The 15,196-nt window shown below is 54.4% G+C and overlaps 2 protein-coding genes across 5 annotated transcripts; one reads left to right on the forward strand and one right to left on the reverse strand.

The window, feature by feature from the left end:
• Positions 1 to 1,261: 1,261 nt before the first annotated feature.
• On the forward strand, positions 1,262 to 5,338 carry MYL2 (myosin light chain 2). Its single transcript, XM_064675009.1, has 7 exons — positions 1,262 to 1,432; positions 2,331 to 2,420; positions 3,033 to 3,108; positions 3,936 to 4,040; positions 4,752 to 4,827; positions 4,917 to 4,965; positions 5,093 to 5,338. Exons 1-7 carry the CDS (start codon positions 1,430 to 1,432, stop codon positions 5,189 to 5,191), a joined length of 498 nt encoding a protein of 165 aa, XP_064531079.1. The 5' UTR covers positions 1,262 to 1,429; the 3' UTR covers positions 5,192 to 5,338.
• Positions 5,339 to 5,902: 564 nt separating this feature from the next.
• CCDC63 (coiled-coil domain containing 63) lies at positions 5,903 to 13,859 on the reverse strand. 4 transcript variants are annotated; one of them, XM_064675008.1, is made up of 12 exons: positions 13,774 to 13,859; positions 13,141 to 13,233; positions 12,333 to 12,493; positions 11,705 to 11,894; positions 10,522 to 10,641; positions 9,873 to 10,054; positions 9,255 to 9,436; positions 8,387 to 8,595; positions 7,859 to 7,933; positions 7,107 to 7,278; positions 6,247 to 6,438; positions 5,903 to 6,057 (listed from the first exon to the last, which is right to left on the reverse strand). In XM_064675008.1, the coding sequence occupies exons 2-12, from the start codon at positions 13,153 to 13,155 to the stop codon at positions 5,924 to 5,926; spliced, it is 1,632 nt and encodes a 543-aa protein (XP_064531078.1). In that variant the 5' UTR covers positions 13,156 to 13,233; positions 13,774 to 13,859; the 3' UTR covers positions 5,903 to 5,923. The 4 variants fall into 4 exon arrangements, with proteins under 4 accessions (XP_064531078.1, XP_064531075.1, XP_064531074.1 ...); XM_064675005.1 differs by having other exon boundaries at positions 12,333 to 12,496; XM_064675004.1 differs by having other exon boundaries at positions 12,333 to 12,496; positions 13,141 to 13,341; positions 13,774 to 13,835.
• Positions 13,860 to 15,196: the final 1,337 nt, after the last annotated feature.

The following is a 15,196-nucleotide window of genomic DNA, read 5'->3' on the forward strand; positions in this document are numbered from 1 at the left end:
GAGTGCCAGGGATTAAACACGATATTTGTGTCCTCTGGGAGAACAAGGGCAGCGTCTGGGCAGAGCCTGGAGCTCTGGGGATCTGGTTTCACAGTCCCTTTTGTTCCCAGGCTTGTCCCAGACCTCCAACCTCCTCGGCATGCAGAGGGGATGATGCCAGGAGCGAGGCTGGCAGCCCCCTGTGCCAGCCACTGGGTCATGGCCATGCCAGGCACTACACAGCTTGGGGGGCTGATGGGCATTGTTGGGCTGCCAGCACCATTCCCACCCCAGCATTCCCACTCACCCACCTCCAGCCTCATCACGGGCAAGGCGAGAGGGAGGGGAGAGAAAATCAACAGGCTAAAAATACTGAAGACAAAAGGGATCCACCAAATAGCCCAGTCCTGGCAGCCATCGATCCTGCTCCATGAGAGCAGTTCACATGGAAGAGGTTTTGTGGGATTGCTGCCTGCCTACCGTGGGTTCCATGGCTCCTGCTGCAGAAATGCAGCCTCTGGACAGGGCGGTTGTGCCACGGCCAGGGTGGCTGTGCCATGTCCAGCTGGTCAGTCAAGGCATCCAGGCGGTGTGAGTGCCATCACTCCTGGGTGCTGCAGGATGTGTCCCTGGGACAGAGCCCAGGATGGGGAGAGTTAAATGTGTGTGTCTCTGGAACCAGGGTGAGCAAGTGTTTGGCTTAACTGGGTGACAGGTGCCTCAGTGAGGGTGACACTTGAGAGAGGAGCCCTTGGTGCCTGCCCGGCTTTGTGAGAGCTCAGCATCCACCTCTGGCCTCGTCCCGGACAGGGCTGCAGCAGGATGGTCCCTGTTCGGCCACAGACGGAGTGACCAGGCAGCTGCTCCTGCTCTTGGAGCATCCCAAGCGAAGGCATTCCAGGGCAGGGGGGCTCCTCCACCTCCAGCAGCTGAGCAGAGCCCAGCTTTGCCATGCCAATGCTGCAGTGGGGCACCAAGCATCCCAAAGATGCCTGGCAGGACTGAGGGAAAACTCCACAACGCTTGCAGGATTGTAGCTGGGAGTCCCCTGGGGCCAGGCCCTCCCTGCATGTCCCAACAGAGGGGACAAGCCCAGCCCCAGCCCGAGTGACAAAGGCAGGTGGGGCTGCTCCCGTGCAGTCCGGGGTCAGCATCCCCAGGGTGGGAGCCGGGGGCCGCCTGGCACTTGGTTAACCTTGAAACCCTCCAGGGCTCACATGTCACGTCAGCCGGTGACAACAACAAGCTGCTATTCCAGATTAGAGAGAGGGAGGGCCAGAGAAAGGCAGAGACAACAGGGTTGGGGGCGGCCAACTCACCTATTACAGCCAAAAGTGGGCATGGGGCTATTTTTAACCCAGAGGGGGGTGTATTTATTGTTTGAGCCGGGGGGAGTGAGCGACTGCCTCCAGGACACCCCTCACTGCGACATCGGCAGCCCTGCAAGGCCATGGTGAGTACTGAGAGCCCAAAGCTCCAGTGGGGAGAGAGAAAATCCACTAGATTTTCCACCAGGATAGATTGAATGGGAAGGGAGTGATGGAGGCAACAGGGATCTGAGGGTCAAGGGTCCCTCCTGCCCTGGAAAGGGGGTGAGCAAACTGAGAAGCATCTGGCTGGATCAGCAGCACCCCATAGGGAACAGAGAGGTGTATCCTGTGCTAGCAGAGCTTTCTAACTGGGACAGACCTTTTGGGGCTCCAAATGCCATTTTGCTCCTTTCCCTTCCTCCATGCAGCGAGAGGAAGGGCGGTTGTGTCCCCCAGAGCCCTCCTGCTCTCCCTCCTCCTGGCAGACCCCTCCAGTAAGAGGGAACGGCTGCTGGAGCAGACACTGGAATGAGGGATGATGGGCAGGGTGGGACAGTGAGGGGCTCTGTCCTTCACTCTTCTTTACAACACACATTGAGCCGTTTCTGGTTGTTTCAAGCCTCAGTGCAGGAGAAGGCAGAATTTTTTATTAAGCAAATACTTTAATAAGTGCACAGCAGGGTGAGGAAGCACCTAATGACTACAGCCCTTGTGCAGCCTCAGCACCACTCCCAAAGCCGGGGTTCCAAAAGGGATATCTCGCCCTGGTGCCAAGCCTTTCACCTGTGACTGGGAGAAGTGATTTCCCGCCTCATCTTTCCTTGAACGTATTTGGCTAAATTCACCAGGAGCTGTAATTTAAGCAGGAATCTTAATGCCCCTCCATATCCCAGAGCTGCAGGGGGAAAGCAGCAAGCCCCCAGGGAAGAGAGTCCCAGCCCAGAGCTACCACGAAGGAGTCACAACTAAGGGCAAATTCATGCTTTTATTCCACCCCAAAAAAAGCCAGTGAGTTAATGATACATCCTTGAACCCCTGCAGGCACCCAAGAAAGCCAAGAAGAGGATTGAAGGTGCTAACTCCAATGTCTTCTCCATGTTCGAGCAGGCCCAGATCCAGGAATTCAAAGAGGTAGGTGGGTTTGGTGGGAAGGACTGAGGGTCCTTGATGTGATATGACCTTCAGCTCTTTCCTTGGTGCTCTCGGATCAGGGACAGCTGGTTCTCAGCAAGAGGCAGCACACCCGGTTTTTGGGTCGCTTTATTTTAAAAGTGAGAATAACAGCTCAGTGACGTTGTTAAATATGGCACTGCCCCCGAGCTTCCAAGGAACCTGCACCCCACAGAGCAGCCGGCAGCATCCCGGAGAGCCGGAGCACATCTCCCAGCTAACTCCCACCTGCAGTGCCAGGAGCTCTTACCCTCTGCACAGCAGGCACTTGGTCCTGTGTAGATTTCAGTTCCAGGGATAACCGGACCCAGCTGGGGAGCTGATGATTCAGGCTGGCTTCTGTCATTGGTCTGCCACCGCCTGAGGCTGCAAGGACCAGGATTGCTGCTGGATTAGGGATTAGGGTGGGTTTTTGCTCCCTCACTGGGTGAGGACTCCCAGAGCCCCACCCTGGGAGGGTTCAAAGGGCCCTTGTCCCATCCAAGTTGAAGGGAGGAGGAGGCGAGCACTAAAGCCTTTGCAAAGGCCAACAATTCTCCCTCTCCCTTGTGCTCCCTCCTCCTGTGCTTCCAGGCATTCACCATCATGGATCAGAACCGGGATGGCTTCATCGACAAGGCGGATCTGAGAGACACATTTGCTGCCCTCGGTGAGCCCCTGTTCAGCACCCTCCCCTCCCCAACAGCTTTACCAACATTACACCTATTAAGTGATAAACGAGGGGGGACCCCCCAAGTAACCAAGCCCCCATCATTAACTGGATCTCCCGTTTTGCCAAAACCCTCCTGATCCAAACCCAGGCCTGTTAGCCCGTGAGATTCCACAGGGGTGACCCAGAGCAGCTCCCACAGCAGCGCTGGTTTATCCCATCAGTACTAGAGCCAGCTCCTGGATTACACTGAGCCAAATGCCTTTTCCCATGCTTAGAAGCACCTGGCTGTGCCCATCCCACGGCATCCCGGGGTGTGCAGGCATTAAGGGGATTTACAGGATCTGGGAGAGACTGTGATGTTGTGAGCTTGGCTCTCCCATCAGGGAGGTCACCATGAATCAGCAATGGGGCCAGGGAGTCCCAGGGACAACCCAGCCCCAGGAAAAAGGATGGAGGCACTCAGTCCCATTACCTTCTGGCACTGGAGACCAGAGGAAACCCCAATGGTGGTGGTTTTGACCCAAAACACCTCCTGAGGAGGGCTGAAGCAGACTGATCCTTGGGGCAGTGAGGGAAGGAAGCAGCACAGCATCACTCTTTTCTGTGATCCTGGAGCCCGAGGAACCAGAGCTGGAGATGGTTCCCCCACCTCGCTCCTGCTACTGCTGTTCCTTGTCAGAGGTGGCTCCCCAGGGATGTGCTGCTTCCCTCGGGTGGGGGGAAATCCCCCACAGGAAGGATCCCACGGTGTGTTTTAGCCCCCAGCACATAGAGCAGAGCAGCCAAACATGGATATGGAATTGTTCCAACACGGCTCTCCCCAGGGCGCCTGAATGTGAAAAATGAGGAGATCGATGAGATGATAAAGGAGGCCCCTGGTCCGATCAACTTCACCGTGTTCCTCACCATGTTTGGGGAGAAACTCAAGGGTGAGTTTGGGGAGCTGGAGGGGTGGTCAGTGGGCACCCAGGGAGCTGGGGGGGGGTTGGTGGGCACCCACACCGTCACCAACATCCTGTCCCACCTGGGCAAGCCACCCAGCTCCTGGGATTCCAAACCCTTCCAGGTGAGAAAGAATCTTTGAAGGGTCCGGATCTCACTCCATCTCATACCCGTTGGGGGGGTATGACATGGTCTCTGTGCCTCAGTTTCCCCAGCCATTTACAAAACCCAAACAGCTGTGATGCTGCTGTCCCCACAGGAAGGGGGGGACAGGAGTTCTTGTAGTACCTCTGAGCGTTCTGACACCAGCAGTGGCACCAATGGCCACCCTGGCTACCAGCCACACTCTGACCCATTGTCCCATCCAGCTGCACCCTGTATCATGTACTTTACCCAAGGAATGCAGCCTCCTGCAGATCTCCAGGAGGCTACAGGGCCCCAAGGGCTGAGCCTGGAGCTCTATAAATACACTCCAAAGATTAGATAAATGCTGGATGCCGGAGCGGTGGCGACACAGCCTGCTTTGTGCTCACACCACCGCCCTGCGTCCGCTCCTTTACGTGCCACCCCCTGCACTCAAGTGTCTAGTTGCAGGGTCAGCATTCCTGCAGGGACCCTGCTTCCCCCTACGAAAGCTGGGGGAAGCAGGAGGATTCCTGCTTTGCCACCTCCAATGGCCATGGCTCTGTCACCCGCAGGTGCCGACCCGGAGGAGACGATCCTGAACGCATTCAAGGTGTTTGATCCAGAGGGAAAAGGCCTGAAATCTGCCTAGTGAGTGCAAGGGTATCTGGGGCAGGGGGTTAGGAGGGGGTGTCCCCACCAAGACCTCCCCAGTGCTTACCACACTCTCTTGTTTGCAGCATCAAAGAAATGCTGATGACGCAGGGCGAGAGGTTTTCCCAGGAAGAGGTATGAGCTGCTTCCCACCCTCTACCAGCCTCCTGTGCCATTCATCCCAACAGACCCCATCCCTTCTCCCAGCCCTGGTCCCAAACCCCTTCTGTGCCACATTTTCAACCTGGCTCTTCCCTGGCAGATCGACCAGATGTTTGCAGCCTTCCCTCCAGACATGTCGGGCAACCTGGATTACAAGAACCTGGTCCATGTCATCACGCACGGCGAAGAGAAGGACTAGCCCACGCTCAGGGCTGGGGCTGCCACTGGGAAATCACCTCTCCCCAGATCACACGGGGTTTCCCTTTCCTCTTCCCCTGGAGAGGCATGTGCCTGGGAATTTGGCACAGGAATGGCATCCACATTAAACTGCCTTTTGGCAAGAGGATGCACCCGCTGGTATGAGCAGTGCTTGGGCACGTGTGGTGTGTCTGCACGGTGCGTCTGTGCCCCACAGGACCCCTCCCAGACCCCACTGCCCCCAGACTCCCAGCCCTACTGCACGTCACCCTCATGTGCCCTTGAATCCCTCTGCCTTGCTGTCTCCCCACTCCCACCCCACAGCCCATTCCACACTGGGCTCTGGCCATCCCATCCGGTCGCGTCAGCCCAGGACCAGCACTGAGCTCAGATTTACTTTAGGCAGCAGAGAGTTACCAGCCTGGCAGGGAACACCCTGCAAGCACAGTCACCCCCCTGCATCCCGGGCCCCTCAGGCAGGCACGGTGCAGGAGCAGGACTGTGGTCCCCAAACCCAGCTGCGGGAAGCACACTGGGCTGTGTGACAAGGATGTCACCCTGACATAGAGCAGCTGATCCTGACCATGGCTGTGGGTCTGTCAGCAGTGGGTGAAGCCTGGCCAAAATACTACATCGTGAGCTTTTGCAGGCTGTGGAAGGCGTTGGGCTCCTTCCAGAGAGGGAAGATTCAATGATGTCCAGGACGCAGAAGTTCAAGAATGAAACCGCTTCTTTACTTCGCCCGTGCTGGGCTCTTTGATGGGGATCTCCTCCTCTTCTTGCCCGTGCTGGGGGGCTTGGCCGCCTCCTCCTCGTGCCTCTTGATAACCATCTGACGCAGCTGGTCCTTGTCCAGTGGCTCTTCCACTGCCCAAGAGAATGGCCACCCCATGGTATCACGAGCTTTATACACCCAGTGGGGCAGGATGGGCTGGTTGGATTGACTGGGGAGGATGTGTGTGGAGGTGTGTGTGAGGATGCAGGGGTTGGCCACGGGGGAATTGGGGAACAGCTCTTGCCCAGCCACAGCCCTTCCCTCCCTCCTCCCGTGCTCACCAGTGCCGGGGTCGGTGCTGTCCGGGTCGGGGGGCGGCGGGCAGAGCTTGTTCCGATCCATCACCCAGAGGAGCCCCGAGTTTCCGCTCATGGGGCTGATGAAGGACTGCGACCGGTGCGCGCGGTCGACTGACGTGTAGCGCAGGAGGGACTCCAGCACCAGGAACTCATCGACCTTCTCCTCCACAGGACCTGGGTGGGAAGGAGCAGCATCCCACAGGGTCCCTGCACCGAGATCCTGCACCAGGACCCTGCCCAAACCCACCCCTGGCCTTTGCAGAGCAGGGGATCCATTGGCTTCCCCGAGGCAGCGTCAGTGGGCAGCCTGACTCCCCAGGGGCAAGAGACCAAGGCTAGGTCATGGAATCATAGAATCACAGAATCACTAAGGTTGGAAAAGACGTCCAAAATCATCAAGTCTAACCTTCAACTGAATACCCCCATGCCTACTAAACCATATCACAAAGTGCCACATTCACTTGTTTTTGGAACACTTCAAGGATGGTTCCCTGGGGAGTCTGTTTCAACACTTGACCACTCTGACAGTGAAGAAATTTTTCCTAATATCCAGCCTGAACCTCCCTTCATGCAATTCCCCTTGTCCTGTTGCCAACTGCCTCGGAGTAGAGGCTGACCCCCACCTCTCTACAATGCCCAGAGACAAGATGAGGGTTTTGGGGGTCCACTGGGATGTTTATACAGCTGAGTTGGCTCCTGAATTCACTGGGAATTTGGTGCTGCAAATTCACCCTGGGGACACCCTGCCTGATGGGGCAGAGGGAAAAAACCAGCTCAATTAAAACACAGAGGGTAGTGGACACACACAGCTCAGGCCGTGTGGTGTGGGAAGGCAGGCCTACCAAAAAGTGGCAGCAAGCTGCTCCCGAGCGGCTTCACTATCTTTGTGGTGTCACAGTCAATGTCTTTCAAGAGGGTCTCTATGCGGGATTGAAGCTGTCCCAGGAGTTTGCTGCTCTCTTTGCATTTGGCTTCATACTTGTTGGCTTCCTCAATGGTTTCTGTTAATTTTGCCTATCAACAAAGGTTTTGGCAGGTGTCACACCAGCTCCTCACTGATCCCACCACCCCGGTGCTGCCCAGTTTCAATCTGGACATTGGAGACAGTCACAGAATCACAGAATGGGTCAGGTTGGAAGGGACCACAGTGGGTCATCTGGTCCAACCTTCCTGCTCATCCTAGAGCACATCACACAGGATTGCATCCAGGTGGTTCTGGAATATATCCAGTGAGGGAGACTCCACACACTCTGTGGACAGTCTGATCCAGTGCTTGGCCACCCACACAGTACTCTCTAAATACGAACTAAAGAAGACATCCCAGGAGAGGCTGTGGGATGCTCCCATCCCTGCAGGGAAGAAGGTCTGTGAAGGGGATTCCAAACTCCCCATGCCAGACCAGGGCTGGCAGGAGCCCCACTGTCACCCTCTCACCATGCACTGGGAGCTGCCAAAACCTTTGCAGGGCCCTTTTCTGCCCACACCTCTCCAGCCACTTGCCAGAGCAGCGCTGACAGGACCAGACTCCCTGGGACAAGTGCCGGGACAGAGAGGGATCTGCAGCCCTTCCAGAGGGAATTCATGGCTGCCATACCTCCAGCTCCTGCATGACATGAAACCGGGTTGTCTCCTCCTCTTCCCGCTCCTGCATGGTGGCTGTCATATCATCCTGTGTAAACACAAGCACATGGAAGGGGTGCTGATGGAATGCCCACCAGACATGTCAAACAGAGGCTGGGGACACCCCTCTGCCCTGGGATCAGGGACATCCCTCTGGACTCCTCTGGGGACCGCTGTCCCTAGGCCAGGAGGGCAGGGGATGGATGACCCCACTTTTCATTCCAGCCAGTGCCACACACTTCAAGGAAGCTCTTGGCTGTCCTGGATACTGCAGTATTTTTCCTGGGTACACGGTGGCAGCATTGAGACACGTTTAGTTCTGACAACACAGCGCTGGGAATTGCATTTTTGGCTACTCCTTCGCATCCCCCAAATCCCACCCGTGTGCCTGTGAGCCAGGCTTTGGTGTGGGCAGTGATGCCGGACACTCGGGAGAGGACAAACCCACCCCAGGCCAAAAGCACTGCATGGAAAGGGGAGACATGAAGAGCCTGGAACAGACCTGGATGGCCTTGATCCTCTGTCTCATGCCCTCATTCCGGACGTTCAGCCTAATGGCATAGGCGAAGAGGATGAAGAATCTCCTGTTCTTTTCCACGAACTCATCCAAGAGCTGCTCGATCTCTCCATCCGACAGCTCCAGCAGGCGCTTGTAAGCCACCTCATAACTCTCTGCCTGGCTCTGCTTTGCCCACTCAGCTGCCTTCAAAGCTGAGAGAGACAGAGAGCCCCAGTTGTCCCTCCCTGCAGTGCTGTGGGGTTTGGTGTGGTGCTCCCCAGAGGGGCAGAGAGTGCCTTTATTTTACACAGAAACTAAGAAGGGAGCTCAATATTCTCAAGGGAATGGAGCAAACACAGTGGGACGCCTTACCAGGAGGATAAAATAAGTACATTAGATTAGATTATTTTAGATTAGATTAGATGTTAGGAAGAAATTCTTCCCTGTGAGAGTGGGGAGGCCCTGGTACAGGTTGCCCAGAGAAGCTGTGGATGCCTCTTTCCTGGAAGTGTTCAAGACAGGTTGGACGGGGCTTGGAGCAACCTAGGCTGGTGGAAGATGTCCCTGACCATGGCAGAGGGTGGAATGAGATGGGCTTTAAGGTCCCTTGTAACCCAAACCAACCCCAAACATGACAAAGGCAGCCATGGCTGCAAGAGGAGCAGGTTCCCAAGGGCACCCCAAGGCACTCGGTGCTGGGTGGTCTCACTCAGTTATCACTGTTTAGCCTTTTCCCTTGTAGGGTGAAGGTTGGGTTAGGGAGCCTGCAGGCAGGGCAGAGGTGCTATAAACCACCATAACCAGTCCCCCGCCAACTCTGTGGACTTTGGGTTTGTGGTCCCAGTTACACACATCCTCCCTCCTCTGATACCTTCTCTCTGTTTGGCCTTTTCCTTCAATTCAGAGAGATCTGTACATTTGGTGACAAAGAAATTTTTCAGTCTGATCTCCTGCTGAAGGGCACACTTCAGGTCCAGCATCTTGATGTTGAACTGGATGGTGTCTCTGATGCGTGCTTCCCTAATGTCCGAGATCTTCGAGAGATACTCCATCCTGCGCACAGAGAGCAGCAGTCACTCCCTGCTTTGTGTTCCTGGCCATTCCCATGGATCCCTGTGCCTGATCTAGCAAAGGCCCCGTGATGCTGTGCCTGTTCCTGGCTCTCATCTGGATGTAGTGGTGTTAGTCCAAGGCCAGCAGCAAACAAACACAGCTCTTGGTGGGGTTTGGCACTCGAGCATCGTGCCCAACTCAGGTGGGACTCAGAAGGAAGAGACACCTCCATGGGGCAATTCACTCCATCCTGAGAAACATCTGGGATCGGTGGAATAAAACACCCTGGAGGTACCAATCTCCCTGCACTGACCAGGCACCCAACCCTAAGCACCCAGCTCTGGATGAGAGCAGTTGGTCTCTTAACATCAATACTCGTCGCTGGCATTGCCCGTCAGCACCAAGTTTTCCCCTCAGGGCTGGCAGGGTCACGTACCACTGCTCGTAGTCTTCTGTGGCGAGTTCAACAGCAGAGTTCAACAGTCTATTCTGCTGAGTCAGCTGCCTGTCATACTTCCAGTAGTAGTTGTCAAAAACGGCTTTCTGGATTGTCAGGCTTCGGGTCTCCTCCCGGAGCTCGTTATTCCGGGTCAGGATGGTGTTGTAACGCACAGTGGCCTGGGGAGAGTGGAGCAAAAGATTTGGAACCAGTGGGAGATTGAGGGGCTCAGGTCTCTTCTGGAAGACCTTGACTAGGGCAGGGACAAACACAGCCCAAGAGATTTGAAGTTGGCCCTGCACTGTCCTCCTCCCCAAGAGAGGAAAGGCAACAGAAGACCAGGGCAATCACAGCAGGGACCTGGAGCTGGTGTTGTCCAAGGTAAGGTGGCTGCAGGCAGCTTGGTTTGATCACTAAACAGGTGCAGACCTTCAGGCTTCTTGGCATAGCACAAACCCTGCTTTTGGGTCACCAAGCTTGAAGGAGCCTTTGAGATATTCTGGGAGCAGTCAGGCCAGTGGAATCAGACAGGTGCTTTCTGCAGCTTGTGTCAACCACAGAAATTTGCACCGCTGTGCTTTGTCCTGACCAAGAAGGTCCCAGGCCCCTCTGTGGCCCCACAAAGGTCTCCAAAATGTTTGCTTACTTGGTTTAGGCGGAATTCCAGTCCATCGACCTTCTCCTGCAGCCGTTTGTGATTCCTTGCTTCCAATGCCTTCGCTGTTATCTCTCTTTGCTTTGTAATCTCTCTTTCCAGCTCTAGCACCTGCACATACACAGAGGGGAAAAAAAAAGAGGCAGTATAATCTCCACCCCTGCCTTCTGGACTCTAGTCAGAACACACAGCCAAAGAAAATACCCTCTGTTGACCTGAACTGCAGCAATAATGTCATTAATGAGCTCACAGTTATAGAAGCAGCTTTAATCCCAAAGGATCCCATCCTGCACATGCAGAAACAAAAACTGTGACTAGGAATGGGTTTATTTTCGTGTCATGAAGGAAATGCAGCTGCCTCTGGAGGGAACTCCAGCAGGTGTTGAGCACAGCACAGCAGCACTCTGTGGGGTGGGAGAGGCAACGAGGATGGGTTTTGGTTGGGGTATTGTGCTGGCCAGGCAGGGATCCATGGGGTTCTCCCTGGAAATCAGCAGAGGAAAATTTTGCCAGAGGTGGGAAGCTGTCAGAGCAAATAAATCCACGGGAAGAATGAAGGAGTTGGGGAACAGCAAAGCAGGGGGCAGGTCAGGGAGATATGACTGAGCCAAGAGATCCCTGACTGAAAGCTGACCCTGTTGGGAAAGCTCTGCAGCACCTGCAGCAACTGCAAACTATCCAAGCATGTTCCCTGTCTTCCATCATGGGCAGCTGGCTCAAAGCAGAAGGCTGAAGGGATCTGTCACTTCCATAGCCCCACGTTTTCCTTGGCCTCCCACCCCACTGCTGCCCGGATCCAACCAGGATGTCCTCAGGAGAAGGAATGGGACATCCCTTAGGTGCTGCTGCTCCTCTATTTGTCACGTCAGGCAGTGCAAACATTCCATTTTTGCCTTTTTCAGGACAATAAAAAAAGTGAAGGGAGAAGCAGAGGGATGTTGTGTGACCCCAGGCAGGGATATGCCATCCCAGAGGGGCTGCAAGCACTGGTGGGATAACCAGTTTTAGAGTCTGACCTTACTTTTCCAGTCAGCACTGCTGACTTGAATGGGAGCCTGGCTCTACCCACTTGTCATTGTCATGTGTCATTTGCCAGGAGGAATATTTCAAGGCCTGAATTAAATGTGTTTTACATTGAGGAGTTTCAGCCAGGGAATGGTCCAAATGCCCTTACCTGCTTGCCCAGGTCAGCTATCTGGGCTTTTCTCTCTTTGATCAGGGCAGCATTCTGATTTTTGATCTGAAAAAGGGTTTCGACCTTTACACGATTTCGGTTTTCTATCATCACATTGTTTGGTGAATAGATCTGGCTCAGCATTAGTGACACATGTCTGTGTTCTTGCTTCAGATCATCTATTGTTTTTCTGTAAAAATGGAATGACAAATAACATTTAGCACATCCCATCTGCAAGGCCAGGGCAGGTCCTTACCCCTCCCCATCTCACCACTCTGGTCCCCATCATCTCTTTATAAAAAAGAGAGAACAACTTTTTACACAGTCAGATAGTGATAAGACAAGAGTGAATGGTTTTAAACTGAAAGAGGAGAAATTTAGATTAGATTTAGGAGGAAGTTCTAAGAATGAGGATGGCACAGTTTGCCCAGAGAAGCTGTGGCTGCCCCATCCCTGGAAGTGTCCAAGGCCAGCTTGGATGGGGTTTGGAGCAACCTGGTCTAGTGCAAAATGGCACAGTGGGGAACTGGATGAGCCTTAAGGTCCCTTCCAACCCAAACCCTTGTGTGATTCTGCAACTCATGGAGTTGCTTCCCAAGCACAGTGTGGCCTGTGGATCTGTACTCACTGCTGAGCCTGGATTTGCCTCCAGATTTCAGCATCATAAAATTTCCTATTGCACGCTGCGTGATGATACTGTGTCTGCAGGTGCCTGATCTCCATTTTAGCCCTTCTGTCCTTCTCATGCTCAGAGAGTTCCGAAAGGTCCTGGCTCTTGGAGGGTTTCCTCTGCTGTCACAGAGAGGGAGGGTTTGGTCACTTGAGCAAACACAAGCAGCACTGGCAGCTGGCAGGGCCGGACATGGGGGAGTGAGTGAATGGCATCACCAGCCCCAGCTCTTCTCTGGCACCTGAGATACTCATCACCACCTGAAACCTCAGTTCCTGGGCAGAGAACAGACCTCCACCACCGGGCAGGGCAGGGGATTGCAGGCTGTCACCTGTTTTATCAGACTGCAAGGACCACGTGAGTCAGAACCAAACCCACTCGTGCTGTGGTCTTGAGGGAAGCCAGGTGACCTTGCCCACGAATGGAGCAGGAGTGCTCCCATCTCTGGATGGGGGAAGGTGACTTCTACTGAGAACCTGCCCAACAGTGAGCACTGAAGCTGTGGCAATTAGATCCACCACCACCTGTGTCCTCAGCTGACTCATATTGCCCAAATCTGCCCCTCTCAACACCCAAATATCGTGCCGTGGCCTCATCCCTGGTACAGGAGGGCAGGTAGAAGCAGCCCCACTGCAACCCAGCATCTTGCTGGCAGAAGCAAGGCTGGTTCCCCACTGCTGGACTTGTATTCCAACAGGTATGATCCCTATGGCAGATCTTCTGCAGTCCCTGCAAAGTTCAGCTTTAGTTTGTGCTTCATTTTCACCTTTGAGCTCTTCATTTTTCCTGTCTAACTCTGCCAGTTACTCTGTAGACGCCTCAGGAAAGGAACAAGGGAGACTCCACAGGGACAGGATCGCTTTCCAAGGGAAAAAATGAAACAGGAGTAATGGGGTGGTTGTGTCCTCCTGCCCATCCCTCAGCACCCGCTCGCGTGTTTGGCACAGGAGGAAACCATCACAGATGGCTGCGAGAGGAATAAAAGGAGAGCATTTTTAGTGATGTCATCGTGAAATGATCGAGTTTACAAGTAGGGGAGGAACAGATGGTTTGAGCTATTCCACCCCGTTCAGTACCTGGGTTTCCATAGAAATTCCGGTGAGGTCAGTCCCCCCCCACCCTGTGCCAGCGGGCAGAATTCCTGAAGAACACCTGGATTCACCCCCCCATCCCGCTGCTGCCAGGGAGGGCTCTAGAGTGGACCCCACATCCCTTATCCCAAAGCTGGTCCCCAGCAGCCACACTGCAGCCCTCTGGGTCCCCTTGAACCTCACAACACTGCTCAGCCCCCCCAGGGTACTGCAGCTCCTCTCCAGCCAGGAGACAGAACCATAGTGGAGTTGTGTATTCCCAAAGATCAACTTCTGTTTCCAGTAGGAAGCTTAGGAGAGGTGAGAACCTAGAAGGGAACAGGTCCCAGGCCCATCCTGTGCCCTGCACTGCCCCATGCCCTGTGGAACAATCACTGCCTGGTTGCCATAGCAGCATCATCACAATGGAGTGTGGATGGTGCTCCAAGGATCACTAAGAAGGATGGAGGAAGGAGTTGCTGGGACCCCACACTACATGGACCAAAGGAGTTTCCATGCCCCAAAATCAGCCCTGAACCACATGCTCTGATATCTCTCTGACTTCATGTCCACAGCAAGAAGAAACTGTCATTTTACCAGTTCTCCTCTTTCCAGTGTTTGAACTGACCCATAACCTGGCACTTGGAAGCCTTTTGTTCCAACAGGAACATCCAGGGGTTCACCATCCCCAGCAGCACTTTGGGGTCACAGCTGCTGTTCCCTCCCCATCCTTCCCAGCTCCACATCCAGCTTTCTGAGCTTCTTGGATTTTATCTGTTCTGCTCATGAAGAGGCAACAATCACCACACACCACTGTTGTCCCCCTCAGCATCCAGACCCCCTCAAGGTGCCCACTGTCAGGAGAGAGCAGTGGTTGGCACTGCCAGCCTGGGGAAGGTCCCTGGAGACTGAGACCAGTTAGGCAGCTGATTAGGGGCCAAATTGAGGCTTCATGCCTGCTTCTCTCCCTTCCATGCAGGGAAGCACATGGGATCCATGTACTGAGTCACAAGGGCCGTGATAATCTGTTCCCTGTAAGCTGGAGCACGTGGCCAGCTCCTTCCCAGGGACTCAAACGCTGGGATCCCTGGAGGGCTGGAGCACAGGAATCTGTGTTTTGTAGCCCTGGAGTTGCTTACTCAGCTGTGGGTTAAAGGAGAACAGAGAAGTACTGAAGGTGAGCAAAGGGCACCCGTGTCCCAGTTTGCAGGGCTGCGGTGAGTTCAAAGCCACGAGCAAAATCCTCAGCCAGCACGTTGCTCCCAAGGCAGCACGTCCCCTTATCCCAGAGACTTTGATGAGCTAACAATCCAGTCACCAAGTACCAGGCTAATTCCCAGTCAGATAGGCTCTGAGAAGGCATTTAATTGGAAATTATTTTCATGGCAGGGAGCAGAATGTGGTGTTTGATAAGAAAAATCACAGCCGAGGGCAGAATGATGCTGGGAAGGCACCGGAGCCTGAGGGTCCTGCTGGGGCCAGGAGAAGCTCCTGCATCTTCCTGCATGATCAACAGCTCCATGGAATAATAAGAGCAAGCTCTCCAGGGCTGAGGTTGTCCCTCAATCCCGGTGGCCCTTGTTATGCTGCACATCCCTTATTCTCACCCTCAGCAGAAACAGGGCCAAGCCTCCAGTTCAGGATAAAGGTAGAGGTGCACGGGTGAACATCATTATTCCAGAAACAGTACCACCGGGTGGTTTGAAATCCTGTTTTTCCTTGGCTTGGACTGGTCCAGCCTCAAAATACAGC

Source organism: Pseudopipra pipra, chromosome 18, assembly GCF_036250125.1.
Source record: "Pseudopipra pipra isolate bDixPip1 chromosome 18, bDixPip1.hap1, whole genome shotgun sequence".
Classification (NCBI taxonomy): Eukaryota; Metazoa; Chordata; class Aves; order Passeriformes; family Pipridae; genus Pseudopipra; species Pseudopipra pipra.